We start from the raw sequence: 27,166 nt of genomic DNA, 5'->3' as shown, positions 1-27,166 counted from the left end.
ATCATCATCATCACCACCACCATCAGACCTCTGTAGAGAAAATATTTGGCAAGAAACAGCTCTGAGCGATCCTTAAGTTTTTAAGTCACTACAGATCAATTTAGAGTTAGAAATTGAAGCTAATTTTGGACTAAAAGACAACTAAAACTTACTGTTTTCTTTCTTTTAGAACATACAGAATGTCTTTAGCAAGTATGAATGATGTTTCTATCCTGGGGAAGTAGCCCCTTTATCTGTTTGAATATGTTTATACTTCTGCATTAATTAATGCTTACACACTGGTGCTAGAAATTCATAGTTAAATTCATAGTTAAATCATTTTAATGTTAAAAGCGGATGTGGTATAAAGCCAGGCTTAGTGGCCTCATGATTATTTTATTCCAGGGCCCGAAGCTTCATTTGAGCATTAAACAGAATACCACTGTGCAAAGGTTGATTTTCTTGTTGTTTTACTTTTACCTAGAATTTCACTTTCTTTGGAGAAAGTTGTTTTTAACCCTTTGTTCAAAATGAAATGCTACAAAGTTAGCAGCACTCTGTTAAAATCTTGGGATAGAGAAACTTTGAATAACAGGGAAAAAAAAAAAGGCCTTTTTCAAAATGGTTTTTCTCTCTTTCCCTCCTTTCTTCCTTTTTTCTTTGCCTCTTTCCTTCTTGCTTTTTCGTTTTGTACATTTACCTATCTGTGGCAAGTTCCCTACGAAGTAGGGAGAACAAATCTATGGAATTCATTATTTTAAGCTTGTCATTTCTCTAAACGTGTACCTTCATGGATCTGAACTGTATTGGAGCTAGAGCTAGAAAACAGTGTTTATACTGTAAGTTCAAGTTGACTAGCTTTCGCTCTGCAGAAGGGTGTGACATGAAAAGATTGTGGTTGGGCCACATGGCTCATGCTGGACTGTGTTTTTGTGAATGGGGGCAGAACTCCAGCTCTGCCTGCGAGTCTGGAGGAATTGCTGAGGAGATCAGCTGTCTCATTCACGGGCAGAAAGAATGACTCATACATCTTCCGCCTTGTTTGGCTCCAGGTCATTGTTACAGTGGATAGAACTGGTTTTAATTAAAGATTAACCCCTTTGATACTTGACATTTGTTTCATTTGTAATTTTTCCACTTTTCTCTCTCGCTTTAAGAGAAACCCTACAGGCTCCTAGTTTGTAAGAAAAAGGTGTGGCTTTTTCTTTTCCTTGCCTGCAGCCAACCTTGGAAAATATGTAAATGCTCACCTTTTCTTAAGTAATGATTATTATTCCATTTGCAAGGTTAAACTATGCATAAAATAAAGGCCAACTAAAAACTGCCCTGCCCCCATCATCCCCAGGAAATGTTAAGAAAATATATTAAAATTAAGCAGGAGGGTTAGTAATTCTGTGGCATGATGACTGTTTTCATTAGTTTCTTTATCATGATATGTGTTGCTATGTAGTAGTAAAAGGAGAGAGAGAGAGAGAGAGAGAGAGAGAGAGAGAGAGAGAGAGAGAGAGAGAGAGGAACGCAACTTTGGATAATAATATAGGTGAAGCCAGTAACTGAGGGTTGCAGATCCTCTCCTTTGAAAGCAGAAGTCCTGAGACTTGATGGCAACGTGTCTATTAACGTGCAATGATCCAATAGAGCCGCTCCAGCTATTACCAGTAACATCCACATGCTTAATCTTCTTGAAAGCCTTTTATCGGTCTTTGGGTATATACTTCCCCTTTCTTTCCTCCTCTGCCCCTTCCTCTTTAATTACGGAGTGCGTGCAAACATTTTCATTCCTCGAAGGTGATTATTCCAAGCGTAGTTATAATAGATAGTTGGGGGAAAAATATCCCTTCTTAAAATTTTTTTTTTTAGATTGGCCTCTATTGTTAACTTTCCACTTTGGAGTTAGTATGACTTGTCACGAATTTTTAGGCAGCTATAGTTTGCTGCTTCACAGAATTCCCGTGAATTGAGGGAAGAAAGGAAATGTATTCTACGAGTGTGGCAATACTTTGTCATATTTTCCTTGTCCAGATCCAACTTGTGTTTTCCGTTAACTGCTTTCCTTTTACTCTAACTTCCTATTAGAGGTAGACGTAAGCCTTTGTCTATTTAAGTAGCCTGCTGTTTCATTGGGCCCATTCAGTTTCTGAAGATTAGCTTCTGTGAAATATGCGAGTCATATGTTTTTTGTTAAAATTCTGTAATATGTTCAAGCATAAGTGTGAAGTGTTTATTCAGCATGTTAAAGAGTTAGAACAGAAATAGCAAGTTTTATTCTTTTTACAAATTACTAGTCTGCAGCTATTTTCTGTATACGTCTAGTTTCTTCTGCTTCGAAAGTTGTGCCTTTTCTTTCCATACATTTCCCGTCACACGACTCACATTCATCAGAGATTTTTGTGCCCTTTCTTGAAGTCATACATATCATGGAGTTGCAACTTTGTCTTATCATAGTGAAAAAAAATAAATAAAAAAAGTCTGGCCTGTAGGACATTCATACCAGCTTATTCAGTTACCAATATACTTTTGTCACTCAGGAGCTATTTTTAACTAGTATTCCTGTAAAGCGATATTACATTTTTATTAGGTTCTTGTAAGTATTTGGCTTTTTAAAAGCATAATAATTGTTGTGGTTGATAATTTTTGTGTCTCAATAGTTATGTCTATTTAGCTGTTAATTTAGAAGGAAAACCAAAACATGTGGATATGATTGGAAAAATATGTAGGATTTGATCCTGTCTACCTGCTGTTAGTTATTAAATAGATATTAAAAACATTCTTGTAATTTTTTTGGTGTAGAGACTTATTTTAAAGGGTACTCTTCTAGTTATAATTTGTGCGTCTATAAGAAAACCCAAGCTTCCTGCAATGCAAGAGAAATGTTTGTAGCTAAGAGAATGCCAAGGTACAAATTTCAGCTGTTAATTTTTTCCATGTCTAATATAATGCATTAGAAGTCAAGATATTAAACCTGCCTTGTAATGATTGAAGCCGTTTTATTGTGAGTGAAATGGAAAAAAATGAGTGGGTGGTGGAAAGATGAAAACAACATTTCTTGAGTACCTGGCATTGTCTGGCATTTTATTCAGACTAGTTCATTTAATCCGCACCAGAAATCTCTATTATCGATATGAAACTGGTGAGTAAAATGGAGTTCACTGAGGTTAAATGTTACACCGTTTACGTAGCTAGCAAGTCACGGAACTGTGATTTGAAGTTTGCATGACTTTTGTTAGTTAGGTATCAGATATTGGTGGAATCTGAAGAGAATACCCTTCTTCAAATATAGACTGAAGAAACAGGCATCAGTTATAATCTGGAAAATGCCCTTCATTTGTTTGGTTTCATTTTGTGGCAGAGAATGGGATTTGTCTTTAATAAGTTTAAATGTTGGTGTTCAGAAGAAAGTTGTTATAAAATGTTGTCAGACTCCATATATTTTGATAATAGGCAAGATTACCAATGGTTCTGTTCTTAATAACGTAAATTTTATTTAATGAAATAATTCTGTTTTTTAAAATATTATTATTAAATAAGTTGGTAAAAAGAGGCTTTAATTATATGTATGTTGTAAACCTCTTTTATTAGACTTTTTAAATATAGAATTCATTTTTTATGTTCATTTTTTTTCTTAACTCAATTGAATTACCAAGACAAAACTTTTTTCAACAGACTGATTACTTTGGTACTCATCCCCCGATACAGAATAGGCTCTTTTAAAAAAAATCAGTTGACATCTGTTTAAATATGACTTGACTGGGAAAAAAGGTTCACTATTATGCAATACTAGCCAATACAACTAACATTAATTAGGATGATAGTTCATTACATTTTTACCAAATTAAAAGTAACCTCACTTCTGTTTTATGTAGATATATATGTGTGAGTGTGCACATTAGTGTCATGCTTAAATTCGTTTTTGTAATATTCTATCAATTTGGAGCAGGCTATTTTGATATCTCAATCAACCATGATGAAAATATTATAGAAGTGAAAAAGTTTACTTGTGTTTCAATTGCTGCCGAATGCATATTCGGTAATCCTTCCCTTGCTAAAAATAGGGAAGTTGTTTGACATTAAAGACTGATGAAATAATGATGTTCCTTTTTGTTAATTCTAACTAGTAACCAGGAAAATACTTTGCATGAAAAGATGGAGTTTATTTGCATTGTTATAACCATAGTCATTGAATTGTAACATTTTATAATATAGGACCGAAATAGATGACAATAATTTAAGAAACTTTGTTGCATATTTTGGCCAAATTTAGGGCAAACATTTTTAATTATGGTAGTCTAATTTGCAATAGATGGAACTTGCCAAAATCAGACGATTTCTAGAAAGCAGAATCCCTGAGAGATGTAATAACTGCACATTATTTGAAATAATTATGTGGTTACTTCAAATGGGCTGCTTAAGCCCTGGCAGTGGGTGAATTGGAATACCCTTTACTCCAAAAGCGTATCTTTTACTTGCATAAAGAAACACTGCAGCTAATAGAAATCCTATGGCTTCTTTTACTTTGCATGTCTCTATTATTTCCATCTGGCAGGTGAAATTCAGAGGGACTGCCACCATTATATTTCTGACAGACATGTTTTCTAGTTGACAACAATGATGCTGCTGAAATTCCCCCTCTCAAGTATTGCTGCCAATACCACTTTAAATAGAGGCTAATTGGCAAATAATCATAAATTTTATCCCAGCCTAAAAATATCTGGCATGGAAGATCTTACTTGACATTCCTTAAGTCTTGGCAGTTTTTCTCTTAATTATTTTTTTAATTTTCTTTTTTCCCTTCAGCTCAGGTACCTGACAATGATGAGCAGTTTGTGCCAGACTATCAGGCTGAAAGTTGTAAGTATAGTTTGACTCATCTCTTAAATTTTCCTCTGTCTTCCTTCCTTCTTCCATTCTCTCTCTTTGGTTTGTTTCCCCTTCCAGTGTCTGTTCTTGCATCGTGTCAATGCCTTTTTCGCTTACAGTCACGAGGTGATGTGATTTGTCACGTTGTGGCATCAGCAGAATCCCCGTGTGATTTGAGCAGAGCTCCAAATAGTAGCTCAGGAAAACTGATTGGATTAAAAGATGGCCCTGTTCTCTATGTTTGGTCAATGTCCTTGGAGAAGAAATGGGGAGATCACGACGTACAAGTGTTTACTTCCAGTCTTTGAATATCTTCACAAAGACAAGTCTGGATGCTGATGGAAGACATCAGTAGTTAACATCCATGAGATTATTATTATATAACTTATAAAAATTCTGGGCCAAACATTCATTGGCTTATTGTAGTTTTTGCATTCATGAACTTTTACCTGCTTTGATTGAATTTTTAGCCTCACTGTCTGTTCCTGGTCGCAGTAACAGAAATGGGAGCACCCGATAGCTTCTCTTAGGGTCCCTTCAGTGTTTCTCTCCGTGAGTCTTGCTACAAGGTCGGACGGTCACAGGCTGCATGGGGCGTGATTCTTGGTTCCTCTCCCTCCTGTGACTGCAGAGTGAGCATTTCGCCTGTGCAAACATGGTTGCCTTGGGATTTACCTCTGATATTTATGCTTTGCCTTGACCTGAGGTGCAAATAGTAAAGAAAGGGGTAAAATCCCATCTTGCTTATGAAACTGACCTAATACATTGTTATTTTGTTAGCTCCATTTAAAGCCCCAGCTTTCATTTTTCCAGACCACTGACATTTTCACAGGAGGCTGTATCATCCACAGTAACAACGTATGCTTAATACCTTACAACCTATAAACCCATGTTTCCCCACCTAATATCATAAATCTAACACAGATTACCCACGTTACTTCAAGCGAGCATTGTTTTCAGCTTTTATGTTTGGTATCTTCACTGTCCCATGTGTCAAGAGTTGTAAGAGGTTTCTTCCAGGTTCTCTCCCATTTTATGTTTTAGTTCAGCTTCACTAAAAATCTTTTTCCTATTGTGGTAAAGTCTATGTAACAGGAAATTTGCCATTTTAACCATTGTTAAGTGTGCTGTTCAGTGGCACTCCCATTGCTGTGCAAATATCAACACTACCCATCTCCAGAACTTTCTCACCATCCCATATGGAAGCTCTGTACTTACTAAAAAATAACTTCACAAAGAAAAGTCTGCCCACAGCCCCTGGTAACTGCTGTTCTATCAGCTTGGTTTTTGATATGAAAAGAGAATTGTGTTGCTTGATGTCTGAGTATAATTATTAGATATTCTATTTCAAGAAACCTATACAGCAATGTTTTAGACCTTAATTAGAGACTCTTAGAAACTCCCAGAAGGATGATAGCTGCATGATGGCTAAGCAAGGAAAGCCTCCCCTTCATTAAAGTGTGGGAAGAGAATGGTCATATTTCCAACATTTCCCTTCCTCTGGGGTTCTGTGTTTTTTTCTAAAAGCTAAACGTGTCATCTGAGTGGGAGAATTCCTCTCATTGAGTCATTTTACATCTGAAAAATTGGTAATGATTCCAACACTATGCCAAATGCCAGGGTAAAATAACGACCCTAAAGTAATTTTTTTCACTCCTCTTCTTAATTGATCTCTTTTTAGTTTTTCTTATTCTTCACTATTCGTCTCCTTGAAGTATCTTCTCTGGGTCACAGTGTATGATTTTTCCTTTGTCTTTATATGCCTTTGATTCCTCCTTCTCACTCCATTCATCTTCCTCACTTTCTCTTTCCTGAGGTCCTGTCCCCAAACCTTTCCTCTTATCTTCCACAATCCCATAGAACATTCTGTGATGAAGGGAAAATCTGTATGTACCATTTGATACAGTAGCGGCTGATCACATTGGTTACTGAGCACATAACTGTGGCTAACGAAATGGATTTTTAAATTTAATTATTGTGACTTTATATAGACATGTAGCTATTGGCTACTGTGGTGGCCAGCGCAGTTCTGTATGGCTAGGTCTCCAACGTTCTGATCTCTAGCTGGGGTCTCTCCTCTGCCTTGTCTACTATACTTCTTCCCTGATACACCGCTGGGTCCTTAGGCAATTAGAAAAATGCATCCCCTCTGGACTCACCCCTTCAGCCCTCCGCTGATTGTCGGCATTAAATAGCATTTACACAGCAACCCCAGTCTTCAATGTGGTGGCCCACAGACAGTTGACGTTCAGTAAGACCAGTGTTGACATCATTGTTTTTCTCTCCTACTTCTCTTGCCTTTCTAAGTTGATGGCATCATCACCCAAGTGGAAAAACATTTGATTTATCCTCAGTCCTCCCAGTTCTTTACCATTAACTTCAAATTGCTTACCAAGTTGCCAATTCTACCTTTTAAAATTACCTTGATTTCATGGCTTTGTTCATCTCTATTTACTTCCTTAGTTCACACCCACATTCTGCCTCAAAGGAACTGGTGAACCAGCCGTTTGATTGGCATCCTTGCCTTCAGTTTCCCCTCCATTCAGTCCACTCCCTGCAGAGGCATCAACACACAGCCATCTGACCTTGTTACTTCCCCCGGCAACTTCCTTCAGTACAAAGTCCTAATTCTTTAGCTGTCCAGAACATCCTTCTATAACCTAAGCCCTGGACTACTGACTGTTTTAGTTTAACTCCTGCCATCACAGCACCCTGTCCTTCCCCATTCTCTGAGCTTGAGCCCTTCCACTCTTTCGGTTCCCCAGAGTGAGCTCTTGTATGCCTCTTTGCCTTTGCATATGCTCATTTTGCTTTAGCAGTTTTAACTTTGGCTTTGCAGTCTGGTGAGCCGCCTACTCCCGACTCAGTTTAGACTTCATCTCATTGAAATCTTTCTTGACCTCTTCTTTGCCATCCTTACCCAGCTGAGTTAGACTCTTAACAGCTTGTCTCTTGTGTTTATTATATTATAATATTTTAGATACTTGTCTTTCTTCAATAAGACTGTGAACTCTTAAGGATCAGTAGGGTGTCGTAGTCATGCCGTGCTTGTTCTAAAAGCACAATAAGTAAAATAGTCATCATAATCATGATCGGCTTCTCCAAGGTATTTTCAAAATCCTAATTCCCTTCTTAAGAAACATATGACCATGCTTTAAAGCATATTATATATATATATATATGGTCTCATTCTGGAAAAAATATGCTGAAACCATGAATGTTTAGCCAAACGTTTTCAGAATGCTGAAATTTTATTTTACTTCAATTAGTGGATATTTACAGTTTAACAAATGTGGCTCTGGGACTGTGAATAAAACACCACAGTTTAACGGCAACTTATAAACAAAGGTAAAAAGAAATCTGAAATAGTTTAATAAAAAGAAAGTGGAGGTGTGTTTTATTTCAAGTTTTTGCTGACATAAAGGACTATTGTTCTGATGATGATGAGCAGTAGTTTCAACCTTCATTCCGGACGGAACAAGAGGGAAATGGTTTAAAAAGAGGAATAGGGTATATGGATTAGATTCTAAGGAGGATTTCTGGATGGAGAAGGTTATCAAATATTGGAACTGAAAGCTTATATTGTCTCCTAAATTCCCTTTTCAAATGTTTGATTCTCATCTGGGAATGCTTAGTGGGGCAGAGGGATCCTATCTCTAGGAATAGAAAGAAACTCCATCCCCGCTGTGTGGCCTGTCTATAAATTCTATGGGGCTATCTTTTCAAACCTGAATAATCTGATTTCCTTACATACCTCAATCAAATAAAATGCTTCTGTTTGGGCTTTTATTGCTTTAGCCCTTTGGTAAAATGTAGGTTAGGAGAATGAACTGCAAAATTCTGTTCAATACTGGATTATAGAACACCCATTTGACTTTAACATGGATAAATATGTGTAGAAAAGTAGAGAATAGAGCATTCAGAAATTGTGAAAGTGAGATTAAGCCACAAGAGTTGGGTACCCTCTAAAAACATTCCCAAGCACTCTTCATTTTTATTGAAAAAATATATCAATTGGAAATCTAGAATTTAAGGATGTATACTATAGCTTGCTAACCTTTGAAAGACATGGACTTTTAAAGCACATACAGAGACTTGAAAACAAGCAAACAAAAAACTTTCTATAATTGTATCCTAGGATATGAGTGAAGGTTAAGAGAGACAATTACGTGGCTGTGGCAAATAGTTTCTTGACAAACAGATCTTTTCAGAACTCAGACACTCTGCTGAAAAATAAAGAATTACTTCAGGATATGCTTTAGTCCAGAGGAAGTAAAGTTATATATATATATCTTCAGAAAAGAGAATTTAAAAAGTATTTGGAACATACGTGAGCATTGTTTTTCCTAAGTTGATACAGATTTATATACAAACTGATTTTTTTCTAAATCTTGTTTTAAATTTAATACATCAATAAGCTTACATATTAAATGATATACTTTAAATTTAGTTATATCACTACTGTTTTTCAATTTCCCGCCTCTCATTTCTTCATTACAAAGTTATGTGTTATGATTTTTCTAACTAGTTTGTTCCCATTTGTACTTTTCGATGTTTACCGCGATTCACACGGTGCATCCTCCCAGGGCAGTCCCAGAGGCAGAGCCAGGGTTTTGCAAAATGCCCAGCAGGATAGATCCTTGTAACTTTTCTCCTTTCTCTCAAAATCAAGATAGAACACAGGGATGCAAGTCAATGAGAATGTCATTAAAGGAATAATAACCTTGACTCTGACATATTTATGAAATTAAATATTTAAAAAGTTTGCATATTTCTGTACTTGAACTGAACTTTGTAATACAATCCTAGTGACCCCTCTGAAAATGATCAAGACAAATCGGTGTGTGAGGACACAAATGTTTAAAGCCACTATTAGCCGGTGATACTTTGTCCAAGCAAATATATGTTATTTCTATGCCTTATTTTATTAGGCATTAAGTTTTACCAAAGAATAGTATTTTGGGTCCTTTTTAGCAGTGAAGTGGGGGGAAATAGGTTAGGTTACTGTTACAAAAGCTGAAAATCAGACCAGGTCTTTGCAGACGGACCCTGACTGAATGATTTCTGTTACAGTAACATGTACTTGCCCGAGAGAGAAAAGTGCCATTTCTGATGTGTTTCTTAGTTTTCTGCCTTTCTACTAACCCACCTTCCTGCACTCTGCTCCTTTCTGCACAGATGAGTACTTTATAAAAGTCTACTTTTCAATACTAATTTGGAAACCTTTCTTGCCTGATTAAATTTTTAGGTAGGACTGGCTAGAAAGACTCTGTCTTTTATTTCTCTGATTGTATTTACCAGAAGTTGAGCACCCATTGAAAGAAGAATTCCATTTCTGGGATTTGAGAACATAAATTTGTTACTGTGTTTTGATTCCTTTATTTTTTAAAAAAATCGAGGCGTATTTAAACATGTCAATGTGGTCAGACACAAATTTATTCAAGGATGAATTGTCTGCCGCCTTCATCATCTGAGATAGTATACCTGAGATTCAAGCAATAGTTAGCTCTTAAAGGTTCTGTGTCTTTTTATGTGCTTTTTATTATGGTATTGTTGGTTTTTTGGTTTGTTTGATGCTTTTTTTTTCTTTTTTGCAGTTTCAATAATTTATTAAAGCAATACATTCGTAGAATCAGAAAACACACAGATAAGATCATTCCCAATCCATACAATCCTGTTCTCTAGACACAGCCACTTTTTCTCCTTTTTATCTCTTATACTAAATAATATGTTTGTGCTACAACTTCTTGAGTTATCAGTTTTAGATCTTATCGGTTGCTCTATTCAGAGAGGGATGCATGTTGGATAAGTTTTATTTTTCTGACAGTAATCAGCTATGTCATCGTACTCTTACTCACACTTGAGTATGAATGAAAAGCATTTATTTGGGAGGCTTGCCTTCATGTTCCCGATCCTGTGAGAGTTTGACTTTTCAGGTCTGGAATTGGGCCTCGGAATGTCTAAGGCGCTGTTAGGTGGTTCTGATGCTGGCCTTCCGTGGAGCACAAGGTTAGCCATTTTGCCTAGCCTGTTATTCACTCCTTTGTAGAATAAAGATGGCACAGGCACTCTTTTGCAATGAATTAGTACGATGGACGCTGTTCTTTACAATTCATTATGCAATAGACTTTCTGAAATTTTTATAGAAGTAATACGTTGTCATTTTATTATTTAAATATACCAGAGAATTAAAAACGAAGTACATATAAAAATAGTTTCTTTATTTTTGGCACCTCTGCTAGAGTTTTTTGTATTTTCCACTTCCACAGACTATTGTCCTGCTTGTGTTCTCTGACAAATAGCTATGAGAAGGTCACTGCAGCCTGTTGATTCTGTCCAGCTAGAATAGATTCTGGTTTAGAAGGATACCTAGGAAATTGTGACTCTTGTCAATGTTGGTTAGACTCAAGCCCTGGGCGCCCCACCCTGTTCCAGGTGCCCCACCCTGTTCCAGGTGCATCCATCCAGTAGGGAGTCTTGTCATCAGATAGTTTGCTCTGCTGTGGTTGGTACACATCTGCCTTGGGCCTGTCACCGAGTCCAGCGGCCACCTTTTCAACAAAACAGACGTTTTAGGTTGTGCTTGCTTGTTTCACAAGCGACATATTTTTCAAATCAAAATAGAAACTCAGTTGTGGGGGAAAGCTACATCTTGCAAGAAATTTAGTTTGTAGGTCACCTCTCTGAAGTCGATCACCGTTAAATAGAAGAAACAAAGTCTAACTCCTACACCTTGGGCATGTCAGTTATCCTTTATTTATTTATGACAAAGAAATCATCTCTCAGGCCCAAGACACATTATGATTTCCCAGGACACTTTTTCAGCACTCTGAAAAAAAAAAAAAAAAGGATAACCTCTAATTATGGTGAATTCTCGCTCGAATTTAAAAGTGGACTTTAGAAAAAACATAATGGGGAAATAGAAATGATTGTAAATGACAAGATACTTACAGCTAGAAAATTACATCGGTTTTAAGGACGTCTGCTTTAGTAGATCCTGTCACATTTTTTGGTTTTACTGGTTCATTCTTCCTCAGATAGATAGTTCAGTCTTAATTGCCAAGTGAAAACCAAAACAAACAAACAACAAAACAACAACAACAAAGCAAAACAAAACCTTCCTGCAGAACTGGGCTTTGTGGTTCCATTGAAAGCTGAAAGCTAAGATGATAGATGGCTCACCTAAGTTTTTAGCTTATCCTTTCCTATTTTTTTTTTACCCTCTTTAATGCTGCCTTTAGCAAAACAAATAATCCTACAAATTGACTCCAGAAACATGCTCAAAGGAAGTAAGTCAACAAATACTTTCCACTCACCCTGCCTATAATTAGTAACAAATTATTTTGAGAAAAGCAATCTGTGCCATCTTTGGTTGAACTTTACTCAATATTAAATAAGCATGTTGTTATTCAGTAACTGGACGTATTAGTCTAATAGCCAAACAGTGTTTGTTGGAAAATTTGCTAAGGGATGAAGGTAGAACATTATTTGCAGAACCAAGTATTCTTCTAGTATTTTTAATATATACACATACACATACACTTACGTATAGTGATGAATAAAAAAAGCAAACACAACATTTGTTAGTTTTTGTAAATGAAGCCAAAGCAGTCATGGAAATAAGTACCTTTTTGGGCCACCATTTCATAGAATATGTAAGTTTCATGAAATCAAATGTAAAGAAGAAAAAATCCGAGCTAAACTGAATCTTTATGTCATGATTGTATGTTTAGTGTTTTTAGGAGTTTTTATATCATTCTCTTCCCATTTTTCCTTTTATAACATTGAACATGTACTGAATACGGACAGGACATATTTGCTTATGTCTGTTATTGAATTTTCTCCTAATGAGAGCTTATGCTGTGTCTTACTAAGTAAAAATGGTCAGTTTAATGTGGTTGTTTTTTAAATCTAATAAATTATTCCTCAACAATTACTAGCATTTGACATTAGCTGAGGGCGATGTTACCTTAAGAACTCAATTATTGACAATTTATCATGGATAAATTGTCAATAATTGAGTTTAATGTCTGACTAAAATTTAAAAATAAGTTTGTGTAATCATTTTGTATGCAATCTTCTTTGAATGTTATTTAAATCTAAGGCTTAGAAAAGAAATCCATTTTGGTATAGATGCCACATTGTTAAACCATTCAGAAGTTTATTTCACAATTACTCCTAGTTTTTGGCTTTACAGTCCTCTTAGGAGTGATTTTTAGATCAGGAAGAGAGGCTTAACTTGTGATTGTTCCTTTATTTATGTCTTATTGTAGGGAAATCTTATATTTACTAGTATATTTCTGTTTGCAAAACTGGAATGCCCTGGTTAGGTAGCTCAGCTGGTTGGAGCATCATCCATACACTAAAAGGTTGCAGGTTCAATCCCTGGTCAGGGCAGGTAGGGGAGGCAACTGATCCATGTTTCTCACATTGATGTCTCTCTCTCCTCTCCCCCCCCCTTCCCCTTTCTCCCCCACTTTTTCTCTCTCTCTAATCAATAAACCTATCCTCGGGTGAGGATTAAAACAAACAAACAAACAAACAAAAAACCCCTGGAATGCTTGTGAGCCATGTTATTACTCCTTGATTATCTTGGTCAGAATTAATTTTACGTAATTCTTAGTGTGCCCATAAGTGCTTTATACACATCTCAATTTTATTTCTATTTCAATTGGCTTATAGAGGATGAATCATGTCCTACTCATGCTTGTATAATTCACATGTTATAGGTATTCAATGAATATTGAATGGAATGAATAGTTTATTGGGTTTTTAGAATCTTTTTAAAAAATAACAACACCATGCACACGTGGTTTAAGTTGTTTGAAATCTAATTCACATATCTGCTTTTATTTTCCCATGTTTCATTTTTTTTTGAAGGGTAATGGAAAACTGTTTGCATTTATGTAACATTAGAGCTTAGTATCAGTTATTAGATTAGGGCTCTCTAATAAATATTGAGATTCACAGTACATTTCTCGGCAATCTCTATTTAATACAAGTACTCTGAGATAACTTGGTATTGTTCCCATTTATATATAGAGAAATCTAGGACATAAAATAATCAGATAACTAGGGGTTTGTCTGAAAAGAGATGTTTTGTGGACTTGTTCAAGCCTAGTAGTTGTAGAAAAGCAAAAGGGGAAAACTTGGGAACTATGCCAATTCTCGTCTAGGTTACATTGTCTCAAATCTTTTATCCGGAATTTGAGAGATTATGACAACACTGTATATTTGCATGTTGTTCATGTGCAGTTTTTGACCTCAGAAATATTTCAGGCATGGCACATTTTCCTCACTGGGGGGGAAGATCTGTTTGGGTGGTAAAGACAGTAGTAGTTGTAGCAGCAGAAGTTAGTAGAATACTAGTTGCTATTTAAAGCAGTAGTGCCATGGAATTCCTCAATAGTAGTAAGTATTCATGGAAATCCCAAAGCTGCAGTTGGAAGAGACATTGTAGATTAATAACACTAAAACTTTTATTTTAAAGATGAAAAAGTTAATTCATAATGGTTATTGGGCTCTGATTTTCAAAGAAAGATTGTATGTTCTTACTTGTGTGTTGGGAAAATAGCAAATAAGAATGATATGAACCTAGATAATTGCACTTACTAGTGACCTTTTATCTAATCTCTATTTGTAACACCAGAATAAGAAATATTTTTTCAACCATTTTCTCTTTAAAGAAGTGCTTTTAAACTTTGCTGCCTCACTAGCACACATGCATATTTGTTGGGTGAAGGAATGAGTTCAGTTCGATACATCTTTATGCCAGGCTTTTGTGTATCTACTTTACCAATTTTAGTGTAGCTCTACATAATTCTTAGTGTGCCGTTATTTCAGATTAAATATGATCCAGTTTTATAAATCAGTACAAAATGCTGTAGACATTTTGATCAGAGAGAAATGTATACCCCCTTTGACTACGTTTCCCCCTGACTTTTCAACACTGACATTAGCCCTTAACCATAAAATGCTCTTAGATTTTCTTCCAGCCACAGAGTTGTCAGCAAAAATTCTGTCAAATGCTGTCAAGGCCACTGGCCGTGGTTAAAAGCGACTCATTCCTATCAAGATGTATGGATAATATTGACGTAAACCCTTAAATAGTGTTAGCTTTTCCTTTGAAATGGCAGTCATGCTGTGAAATGAACTGCGGCTGCTGTTCCAGGTTGTTTTTCTTCGTCCTCCTGGACACCACAGCCTTATCATGCCGATTTGATTTGACTCGCTAGTCCTTGGCACTGGGGCTAGAATGTCAGGTGACACAGTTATCTCGACTCACGAGGCTGCAGGGAAAGCCAAGTAACTGGATGTCTTTGCTCTGTTTTTCTGGATGTTTCTGCCTTCCTGAGCCTCTCTGCGTTCTTGTTTTTTAGGATAATCAAGCCCCGTTTGCCTTTCTGAAAGCTCTACTTTCACTCACCGTCGTATTGTAGATTAAAGGCTGGTGCATTAGAAGGTTATCAGTTAATCAATAAACTTCAGTCAACCCATCTTGTGATAAAGCTGTTGCATTGATCAGAGTGGAAATTTAGGCCCTTAGCTTTTAAATGGCAGTTTCTGAAGGTTTGGATGATGTGCTTATGGAATGTATAGACCTATCCTCTAATGTACATTTAGAGGTAGTCATATGAATTTATGTGTGTGATGTATACAGAAGCAGATCCCTATATACAAATGGCTTCATCTCTATTTTATATAAAACAATGTTTTCTCATTTAACATTTTTGTCAGTTTCTAATCATCAGCAAACCCCTCTCTCTCTAAATACCTAAAACCATTTTGGTTAGGACTGTATTGAAATGCCTCCTAAATGACTAATATAAAATTTTAATAATTGTACACTTAGTGAGAAATAAGCACAAATGCTGTGATTATGAAATCAGAAAAAAAACTGCTCTTATTTTCATATTAACTTTATAGTAAAATGCATAATAGTTTTAGACTCGGAAGATGGGCATTTTTATTTTGGAAAAACATAGTTTGCTCTTTTGGTTAAATGCTTACAATGAATTTTTTTTCCATAATGAAAAGTAAGTTTAGTTAACAAACATGCGTAGTGTCAGGCCTTATGCTAGATGCTATGGAATGAAAGATAAAAACGATATTTATGATAATACTAATCCCTTATATTTGTTTAGCAATTTAGAATTCTGAGTTCATTTTCACATCCCACATCTCACTTACTTCTCATAGTGGCCCTGGGATGTAGGTAGGACAAACAAGGCTCATATAGGTTTATTGAGATTCTCAAAGTTTCACAGATAGGTGGTGAATGGCAGAATCAAGATTCAGCTCGTAACATTTCCTCTTATTTGCATCCCAGCAAAATGTGCTCATCAGTCATATTAAGACTAACATTTAAGTATTTGGCCACCTGCCTATACACATACGTAAGTTTGTATGTTTATAGACTACTAGAGGCCCAGTGCACGAGTTCATGCACTGGTGAGGTCCAGCCGGCATGCCTCAATGGGGGCCCATCGGGCTGGGCCGGCAGCGGGGAGGGGCCGCGGGTGGTTGGCCGACTGGCCCCTCTCCCAATTGGTGTGTGGGGGGGTCAATTGGGAGCCGGGTCAGCCAGGGGCAGAGGGCCGATCAGGGCCCGGATCAGGCTGGTTGGCTGCCGCAGTGCAAATCATAGCCACCCGTCATTCTGGTTGTTCTGGTCATTCTGGTCATTCCGCTGTTCCAGTCGCTGGGTTTTTATATAGATAGATAATAAATCAAGGAAAAATGGAAAACTTCAAAATATTTATTATTTAATAATATTTATTTTTAAAATTATTCTAATTTATAATATGTTGTACAAAATAACACATATGTAAAGCAAGGGTGGAGTAGACAGCCCTATACGTTCCCTATTAGTCTATGAAAATCTTCATGCTTTGAATTGTAGAAGTGTGGTTAAGTCCTGTGTATACATGAGCCTTCAGCTTCAGGTATCCTGAATGTTTATGTAAAAAATAATAATAATAATAATAATGCTCTCAAGAGAAGATTTTTAAATTTTGGTTTGGGACACTTTAGCTTTGGGCATTGTATAATTTGACCAGAAACATTTGCTAATATTATACTGAGATTAATTGAACATCACCTTTGGCATTTTGTCATAAAAAAAGCTACTATTTTTTATATCTATTCATGCTATTTTGTAGTATTAATGCTGCAGAAACCAAAGCCATCCTATCTAATAAAGAAGGAATATGCTAATTGACCATCACACCCTCAAAGATGGTGGTGCCCATAGCCACAAGATGGTGGCACCCAGTCCCCTCAGGCCTGCTGGGGCAGCAGGCACACAGCACAACCGGGCCTGCCCCGCGCACCTGCCTCCGGAGTCCCCCCGTCTCCTCAGCCCCCCAGCTGCCCAGGGCCGGCCCGAGGTGCAGGCAAGCCTCAGATGGTGGCTGCCCAGCCGCCCAGGGCCGCCCGAGGCTCAGGTAACCAGGGCCGGCCGAGGTTTGCGCTGCTGGCAGTGACCGCAGCAGATGTGTGATGGGGGCATCACCTTCCCCTGATCGCTGGGTCACCTCCCGCCCCTGAGGGCTCCCGGACTGTGAGAGGGGGCAGGCCAGGCTGAGGGACGCCCCCTCCAGTGCATGAATTTTCATGCACCGGGCCGCTAGTATAATATAAACATGATGTGATTCTTTCAGGGGACTGAATACGGTCCATGTACTACATAAGAGCAAGGCATTGGACAAGGACAGCTGAATTCAAATTTCTGTTGTTTGCTAGGTGTCTGACCATGTATAAACAAGTTAAGGTCATTGTGCCTCAGTTTCCTTCTGCTTAAACAGGAATAATAATGCTACCTTCCTCTAGGGCTATGGTCAGCAAACTATGGCTCGCGAGCCACATGCAGCTCTTTGGCCCCTTGAGTGTGGCTCTTCCACAAAATACCATGGCCTGGGTGAGTCTATTTTGAAGAAGTGGCATTAGAAGAAGTTTAAGTTTAAAAAATTTGGCTCTCAAAAGAAATTTCAATCGTTGTACTGTTGATATTTGGCTCTGTTGAGTAATGAGTTTGCCGACCACTGCTCTAGGGCAGTGATTTTCAACTGGTGTTTATTTAGTCAGGGGAACTGACTTCTTTTCCCTTAGATTGTCAAATGAAAAAAATGACAACAGCCAACATAACAATAGCTGTCTGGTATGAATGCCCTGTCTTGAACCATAAATATATGGGTCATATAATAGAGTTGCATTGTATTGGTCATGTCACATAATAAGGTTATATCTGATTGGTTAATTCTTGGTACCAGAAATCCTTATATACAAGTATAGGCACCTGATTTTTTAAAAAGTCACTTTGGAGCAAAAAGGGTAGGTAATTACTATACTTATTTTTTGTAAATCAATCAAAATTATACCTATTTTTTGTCAGATTGGCAAAATATATAGTACTTTTTGGTGTGCCACAGAATTTTAGTAATACTATATAATAAAGAGGTAATATGCAAATTGACCATCATACCCTCACAAGATGGCTGCCTACAACCAGGCCGGCAGGGGGGTTAGTGCAGGACAACCAAACAACTGAACAAGCAGGCTACATGGGGTGACCAGGCTGGCAGGGGGGTTAGTGAGGGACAACCAAACGACTGAACAAGCAGGCTACATGGGGTGATCAGGCTGGCAGGGCGGTTAGTGAGGGACGACCAAACGACTGAACAAGCAGGCTACATGGGGTGATCAGGCTGGCAGGGGGGTTAGTGAGGGATGACCTGACGACTGAACAGCAGGCTGTGTGGGGCGACCAGGCCAGCAGAGAGGGCAGTTAGGGGTGACCAGGCTGGTGGGGGGTGCAGTTGGGGTGACCAGGCCAGAAGCGGGGGCAGTTTGGGGTGATTAGGCTGGCAGAGGGGGCAGTAAGGGGTGACTAGGCTGGTGGGGGGGCAGTTGGGGCGACCAGGCTGGCACAGGGGACAGTTAGGGGTAACCAGGCAGGCGGGCAGGTGAGCGGTTAGGAGCCAGCAGTCCAGGAGTGTGAGAGGGATGTCCGCCTGCCGGTTTAGGCTCGATTCCCAGGATCGGGCCTAAACCGGCAGTCAGACATTCTCCGAGGGGTCCCAGATTGGAAAGGGTGCAGGCTGGGCTGAGGGGACTCCCCCCACCCCCGTGCACAAATTTCATGCACCGGGCCTCTAGTTAATTTCTATGTGCCATGAGATGAAAAAAGGTTGAAAATCGCTGCTCTAGAGCAATTTAAGTATTAAGGTAACGTGTGTATATTTATATGAAATATATGTGTCTGGCACATAGAAAGCACTATTTATAAACTTTTATTCTCTGTGTACACAAATATGCATGAAATGTATAAAATACATAATTTATATAATGTCTCATAAATGCATTCATTTTGATCACCTTAACTTTCTGTGGTGTATTTTTTTTTCCATGCTCAGAAATTATATCTATAGGTATCAACCTATAGGCTGTTTCTACACATACTGTAAAATCATTATAAGACTAATTTGACCTTTCACTGTTGACAACACTAAGCACTTTGGTGCATGTCCTTAGTGATACTGTCAGAAGACACTCAGAAGTGTTGTTTGTTCAAACCAACTGTCATTTTTGACGAGAAGGATTCATGAACAGAAAGTTGAGCTGAAAATATTTGGTATTTGAAGTACAGGCCTGGTTATAGAATCAGTTAACATCTTATGTTTAAGATTATGGGTTATGAATTCTGGTTGATCAAGGACACCTAAATTTGTATTTCTAGCAAAATTGCCAGCATCTTCAATGTTTTTGTTGATTTTGAAGCTGATGTACTCATTGAAAAGTGAAACGTGTTGATTTTTTAACTAAGATGCAACCTTTACAATGGAAAGCAATAATGATTACAGTGTTCACTCAGCCTGAAGAAAAAAATTCACTCAATAGCAATAATCAAGATGAGAACTGTAGTAGAAGGGTGCTAATTTTATGTTCATCTCTTATTTAAATAATAAAAATTAATCGACGGGACCTTTGCTGTAACACTACTTGCAATGAAATTGTATTCAGCTTTTGAGATGGACTCTGGGAGCTCATTTAAAAGTAATTGGCTGCTTAAATTGTAAATGACCTAAGATCATCCTTATAAAATAGCTACTACTCCAATGAATGAATTATTAGACAGTGCCTGAGCTTCTACCACACCAGAAATGTTTGACCCAGCAATTGGACTCTGCCTGCTACATTTAAGAAAAGTAGATTCTAACTACTTTGTTGTTGTCATCCCTAAAACAACAACAACATAAAACTAGAGTTACTAACATCAGAGGCTTGTTCAGCACTGAAGTAAAGATCTTAAAGTAGCTATAACCTTACAAGGCAACATGTCAGCTTTAGAGCCCAATATGTGTAAGTTCAAATCTTAGTTCCCCCATTGCCATATTTGTGATCTTGAACTAATCCTCTAATGTCTTTAATACTTGCAAGTAAAGGGAGAGAGTAAATGGGTGGATGTAATTATTAAATAAGATATTTTATGTCAAGATTTTGGCACACAGTTTAGTATTTAATAACTCAGTAGCTCTATGGAAGTAAGAAATTGTCAGTACCTATTTAATACTAGAGGCCCAGTGCACGAATTCGTGCACAGGTGGGGTCCCTCGGCCTGGCTGGCGATCGAGGCCTCAGGGGGGCAGGGGCTGTTGGCTGGGGAGAAAGCTCATGGCTTAGACAGTCATTTTATTTTAGGAACTGTATTACTTGCCTAGTTATAATGTCAAGATAAATATAGACAAATATTTAAGTATTTATATAGGATAAAGTTTGCATGCATAAAATATGATTAAAAAAAAAAAAGACCCACAATCCCTGTCTTCAGAAAGTATACTGGGAAGTTTGGAAGAGAAGGGGAAACCCTGCTGAGGGCACTTAAACTGCCGGAGAGTAAGGAGTTGGCATAGCAGCCCAGAGAACAGGTTCTGCTAGCTGGGCCCCTGTCTACTGCTCTTTAGCGGGGTGACCTTGGTAAGTCGCTTAATCTTCCAGCACTTGCATTTTTTCAGCTTACCAGGGGCTCCCAATAATAAGGATGTCATAGGTGTGGAACACGAATAAAATAAGCCAGGGCAGTCATAATTATTAACACCATTACTTTTATAATATTGACAATAAAAAATATTATATGACTACAACTACAACTTGTGGATGTTACAGACAGTAAAGTTTATAGTTTTGTTGTTGTTGTTGTTTTTTTTTTTAATTAAGAGGTCAATATAGATTGGAATAGTTGAGAATGGCCTCATGAAGAAAATGAAATCTAACCTGGAACTAGAAACCCAGGCTCATGAAATAATTAGAAATGAAATGAACCTAGAGATGATGTATCCTTAATGGACAGTAATGACTGATACGTGCGTAGTGTTCACTGGGTGCTAAGCGCTCCTTTAAGCACTTTATACCTTTATGTATCCAGTCTTTGCAACAAACTTATGTAAAGGGTACTGTGACCGCCCTTTGTCAGATGAGAAAATTGAGACACAGAGTAGCTAAATGGATTGTTTCTGGTCATGCAGTGACCAAGTAGCAGATCTGAATCTGGATTTTACACTTTAACCACGATCCTGCACTGTCTTAGGTAGAGCTATGTGCTAAGAAAAGGTGATCGGGGCAAAACAGGGTTGCCAAAGTGACAAGTGCTTAAAGCCCAAGAAATGACAGAAGTGGAACCTAATCTTTCCTGCTACCTACTGTTCAGTACCTCTGTGTTAACCACACTTGGTTGTCTCTTTAAGATTAGCATGGTTGGAGATGAAGACCAGGTGTTAATTGCTCTGAAGTGAGAACATGAGGATTTCCTGTCCGCCAGTAGAGGCAGTGTTTGGAGACAGAGGTGTGCATTGGTTAGTTGCTAGAGATGAAGTTTGAAAGGTTAAAATCAGTCAAATTTTGTGTCTCTGCAAAAGTCAAACAGATATATTTGGGGTTTATTCCTAAGAATAAATGCCCCAGCCTAGAAATTCCTCAGTGTGAAAAATTAGATCTCATGTTATTGAAGAAGAGAGAGAGGAAAAACAAAAGGGCAGAGCACATTTTTTGTAAAGGTATTTTAGCAGATAGGCAAACTGTGGTAAACCATATTTAAAACAGATATTAATTGATGCATATACATCAGGCATTATAATTATGTCAGTGGAATCTAATGTGGTAATTCAAAGAAATGTACACTGGCTAAGGACTTGTGCATGCAATGTAAGGGAAGGAGAATCAAGCTTTATCTGACTTAATGTTTATCCCTATGCACACCCTCAATTTACAAAGCTCCTATTAACTTCAAAGGGGCAAGGAGGCTCATCACACCGGGCCTATTATGTTTGTGCTCATGCAGTTGTTTTGCAGGTGGTATCCATGTGTTTCTACAAAGCTCAGCTTTTCTATTTGCACACATGGAGAGCAAAGTACTCTTTTATCTTCATATTTTTCTAGTTTCTTGAAACTATCAGTTACAAAGGAGGTCTGTATAAATCTTCGTTGTCTGTTTAAGGCTAATCTAAGCTGCTGAATATATCAGCGAGCTACAGTATTTGACACACCTAGTAGTCACCTTACACCTGGAGTTACAGGTAATGCATTGGCAGAGCCCTGTGTTCTAAAGCACTAGATTATATTGTAGACAATAGAATAAAACGGAAATAGGAAAATGAAATCCATTTTACAGCTGCGTTTCCTGCAGTGTGTTGTGTTGGTAAACCATTCAGGGGCTTGAAACAATGCTGTTTGCCATCATTGTGTATCATCCTCTTTGATCACAGAGTTATAGATAAATGATTATTCCTGTATAATCTGTAATTTATAACAGCCATGGTAATATCTGTGCATTTATATGGACATGCTGTTAACATCCAAGAGTCTCAAGAGATTAAATTTAAATATGTACTTTAGACTGACATAGAAGTAAATGTGTCACATGATCTCACTTATATGTGCATCCAATGAACAAAATAAACTGATGAACTAAAAAGATCCAGAGACATTGAAGCATGCAACAGACTGCCGAATTCCAGAGGAAAGGAAGTGGGGGGCCTGCAGGAAGAGATTAATCAATGGACTTGTATGCATAAATGCACAGCCCATGGAAAGACAATATGCTGGGAAGGCATGGGGAGGGGAAGGAAAGGGTTTATTAAACACTTTTATTAGTTAGTTATGATGAGTTAGTATGATTTGATTTGTATTTTGATGTTACCACGAAATGCTCTCTGCCTAAGATAGATGTAAAAAAAATTTATAACTTCAAATATTATTGCCTCCGTGCTGCGATTTTCTATTTCCAGTGACACCTGTACAACACTGCTGTCTAGTTATGCGCTACACTTTATGTTTAATGTGGTAATCTAATTTCCCCTTATTTGCAGTTAGCAAGTTGAAGTAAAAAAATATACCTTGGAATGTTGCCATGACACTATTGCTATGGAGCCAAATTTAGTAACTGGTGAGTGTCTTGGTTCCTATCAGGCAGGGCCGCCTGGTTCCTGGAGGAGCAGAATGATCTTCCTATGGAGCTTTCCCCTGTAATGTAGTTTCAAGGATGCCCCAATGGGACAGTGCAGTAGGAAGGCTCTGGAGTAGGAAGAAAAAAGAAACAGACATCCTTTGAACTAGCAGCTAGGTTGTTTCATCAAAACTGTAATGCGTAATTAAAATTTAAGGATAATATTCTACACATTTAAGAAACCCTTCTGGAATATTGTAAATAGGATGAAAATGGAGGAAAATTCTGAGTTTACAAGTGTATATAACTAATGAATAATTGCATCATACTTGATGTTTTTATTTTCAGCTATTCTGACAATTATATAATCCCTACATCATATTAACTAGGTCAGCTATAAGTGTAACTTCATTTGAATGTCTTCATACAATTTTGGCTGCAGTGTCTAGAAGTCAGATTTAACAGGTTGTATATCCATGCTTACAGTCCTTCTCAATAGCTGCTCATTGTAAAAGATTGTGACGGTAGACAAGAATAATCTCTTAAACTCTGATGAAACACTGCAATCTGACTTGGTTCATTTGCTATTCATAGCTCCCACTGTTATGCCAATGAAAAATTGAAGATGTGTTCCTGTAGGAAACAAGTACATTTCAGTCTAACAGATTACACCTTTTTAAAAAAAGTTTATAAAGGAAATAATTTATTAAACATGAGTATGTTAAGAAATCATAAAACTACTTTAAACATGCTAATATCATCCTAGAACTCTTAGTTCTAATAAGTTTCCTTGGGATTGTGTCTTTCAGCTATGGAAATGTGATATGTACACACTGATCATTTGCATTGGCTTCCCATAACACACACAGGAAAATCAGTTCCTTATGTAATGTATCTGACATGGTATCTCTTGACTGTTTATTTCATGGCCTTGGTTAAGCCTATGCAAGGCTTTCTTGGCTGGATCTCATTGTCAGTGTTCAGCTTGTTTGCTTCTTGTTTTATTGGCGAAGGCTGGGCTTGTGTCAGAAGAGACTTTTTATACTTCATCATTCTGATATTCTTGTGCTATCGATGTTTTTTGGTCAGTGTTTATTGTTAAGAAATGACAGAACGGTTGGCTTGTATCTGGCAGTGTGTTGGTGGTATTGTAACAGTTTAGGAAGCAAACACTGCTACTTAGCTATGAGTCTTACTTTTTAAGAAAGCCTCATGGATTTTCATAAGAAATTTTGGCCAACATCAATAGTGTCTGCTGTATGAAGAACAGTGCACTTTTAAAAATGTTTCCACATACTAACGATGACTTTTTTTTTTCTTCACAAAGGTTATTTTGGGATTAAAAATGTGGCTCTCAAGTCATAGTGTTTTGTTTTACTTTTATATCTCATGCATGTCCCTTTTCCGTTGAGGGGATTTTTAATCTAATAGAGTTAGATAACTATTTTTCAAGACAAGCAAAATACTCTGGCTAAAAGTTTTTCTGTTAGAGCAGTGATTCCTTGTGGAAACTGCTCTAAAGTACATTAAATTAAAGATTACAAGACATTTTTAAAGAAAAATCTATACATTTATTTTGGGGAAGAAATTATTAAAATTTTATGCCAGATTAGTAGTTGGTTTCAATAAAATGTGTCTGCAGGATTTACTCTACCTAGTTTTAACAGCTATAACAATTGAGGCCAGGTGACAGATAATTTCTTTTTAAGAAGGTGTTTATTGTCAGGAAAATTTCAAAGTTTCCTTTGTAATTACTCTGTCTTTGTTATTTTGGCAGCATGTAAAGTTTTATTGGCATTTGCTGAAAGGCACTATTTTATTTTATTTTTTTTTTTGCCTAGCCAGCTGGCTTTCTTTTTTTGGGCAAACTTTTCTAGCTCTGGTATTAAGAACATATTTTCAACTTTGATTGTCTACCAATGGCATCTTTTTGAACAAGGAGCCAAGAGGCTAATAATGTCTGAATTGGCTCAGTTGTGTCTCCAGTAGAGTGACCTGGAATGCTGCAGGTGCACTTTGGCCATGCAGATGTTGCTTCCTATTGATCCTAAGCGTCATTTTGGTGCTAAAGTGGTCAATTTAAGACCATGCAAATTATAGGCTCTTTTTATATACAGGCTAGAAAAAAAGGTATGTTGACATGTTGAATCAAAAGTCAGGATTCACTAATTTGAAGAAAATAGATATTTTTTCAAGCAGTACAGATTCACTAAGTCAACACTGAATGAGCCTATGTAGGGGTAAATATTAAAACAAGTAAAGCACAAACATTTGAAGAAATGGAGCAATAGGGTTTTGTTAGACTTGTGAGTGTGGTATGTAGGTTTGGAGTTTTAGTTGTCCTGGAAGTGGTATTGATTCTGTAGGCTATATATCAATCATTTCTCTATTTCTGGGCTTACTTAAAGACTTCAAAATCATGCTAATGCATTGAGCTGCAGTCTAAATTTCAAATTATACTGCTCTAATTCTGAAGATCGGAAGAATAAATAAACTTAAATATCTACATTACTTATTTTAAAGCTCATTGCTTTAAAAACAATACTGGAGAAAATGGTTATACTCTATTTCATAAAATCTTATTTATTTGCCAACTTGCTCTTGGTGACTAAACTTATATATCATAGGAACTGCTGGTCCTTTAGGTAATTATTTTTCCAAAGCGATGACAGAATTGGCGTTCTTTGGCAATGAAATATTATCTCTGTTTCGTTTTTTTTTTTTTTTTTTTTTTTATCTTACTATGGCCTATAGAGTAATTAATGTAAAACTTTAGGTTGGAGCTCCTGTGTTTGAGATTCAAGAAAGAATGAAAATTAAAGGTCACATTTATCCTTTACCACTTATAACTTAAATATCTTTAGATGCTACCGTCTGCATTGACTCTTCTCTGTGGTCTATTATCTGCCTTCTTTTTTTTATGTCAGGGGATTTCAAATATTTTTACCACTTATTTTTCTGAACCATTTGTTAGAGATCCATACAGATGTGTAGAGAGGATAGAACTCTGGGGTTTGTTGACAGTTGGAGGAGGCAGGGAGAGCCCACCTTTAGCATGTTCTAACTGTGGAAAGGACTGTCTACGTGGTGACACGGTAGCGTGGACTGAGCACCTTGGTGTCTGGGTATTCTGCGCCCCTTCCCGCCCCCCCTCCCCCCATCGTAGCATTCCTCAGAACTTCTTCGAGTTAGACTGAGAAACACCAGATAGTGATGGGATCTTCCAGGCTCTCCTCAGCCTCCTCAGCTGGGAATAATAATAGTTACTTTGAAGTCTTTTCCAGAGAGTGTTGTCCATTATTTGAAAGAAATTACAGAATCACTAGGCAGAGAAGTAACATTTATTTTTGTCATTTTATAGAGCTACAAAGTCTATTTATATTAAAGCGAAGTGGAATAACTTCTGCAGAAAAGGTGTTTTCCATATTCATAAAAGTCACAATTAGGTAATTTATTAAGGAGAGCAGTTTTTGAGAGGTGTAGGTTTGGGTGGGCATCTTGACTCAGAACTTCATTTCAATTTACTAGGTCTGTTTCCCACATAGCTGCAGCTTGTTCAGGGTTCATTCCTGCCAGCTGGATATGAAGGACTGTATGTTTGGGCTCACTGTACAGAATTCGTTTCCAAAAAAATAGTGTCGTGCTGCTTTCCATCTACTGGACCAGTAGGGGTAGGAAGATCTGATTTGGAGCCAATGCAAAATGCAAAACTGATTAGATTTGGATTGTTCATACATTAGGCCTTTCTTTCCCAGTTCTTAACCTTTTCCAGATGGAAGAACCAGTTTGCTCCCAGAGCACTTTCTCCTCGCAATTAGTCTGTGAAGATAAGGATCTGAAGCACTATGATAGTAGGATTGGGCTTTAAAATTGAGAGGAGTGAATCAACAC

The 27,166-nt window shown here is 37.4% G+C and overlaps 1 protein-coding gene across 4 annotated transcripts in view; it reads left to right on the top strand.

Moving 5' to 3' along the window:
• The window catches only part of ETV1 (ETS variant transcription factor 1), a gene marked incomplete at its 5' end in the record, with an annotated part of 86,946 nt that overhangs the window by 7,707 nt on the left and 52,073 nt on the right, over positions 1-27,166 (top strand). For all 4 annotated transcript variants that reach the window (XM_080666652.1, XM_080666653.1, XM_080666655.1 and 1 more), the window contains one exon: positions 4,774-4,827. In XM_080666652.1, coding sequence (XP_080522778.1) covers positions 4,774-4,827 — 54 coding nt within the window. The remainder of the gene's footprint in view (positions 1-4,773; positions 4,828-27,166) is intronic.

The sequence above is a fragment of the Plecotus auritus genome (assembly GCF_963455305.1).
Source record: "Plecotus auritus genome assembly, chromosome: 4".
In the NCBI taxonomy this organism is placed as follows: domain Eukaryota; kingdom Metazoa; phylum Chordata; class Mammalia; order Chiroptera; family Vespertilionidae; genus Plecotus; species Plecotus auritus.
This window is presented reverse-complemented; position numbering and strand designations above follow the sequence as displayed.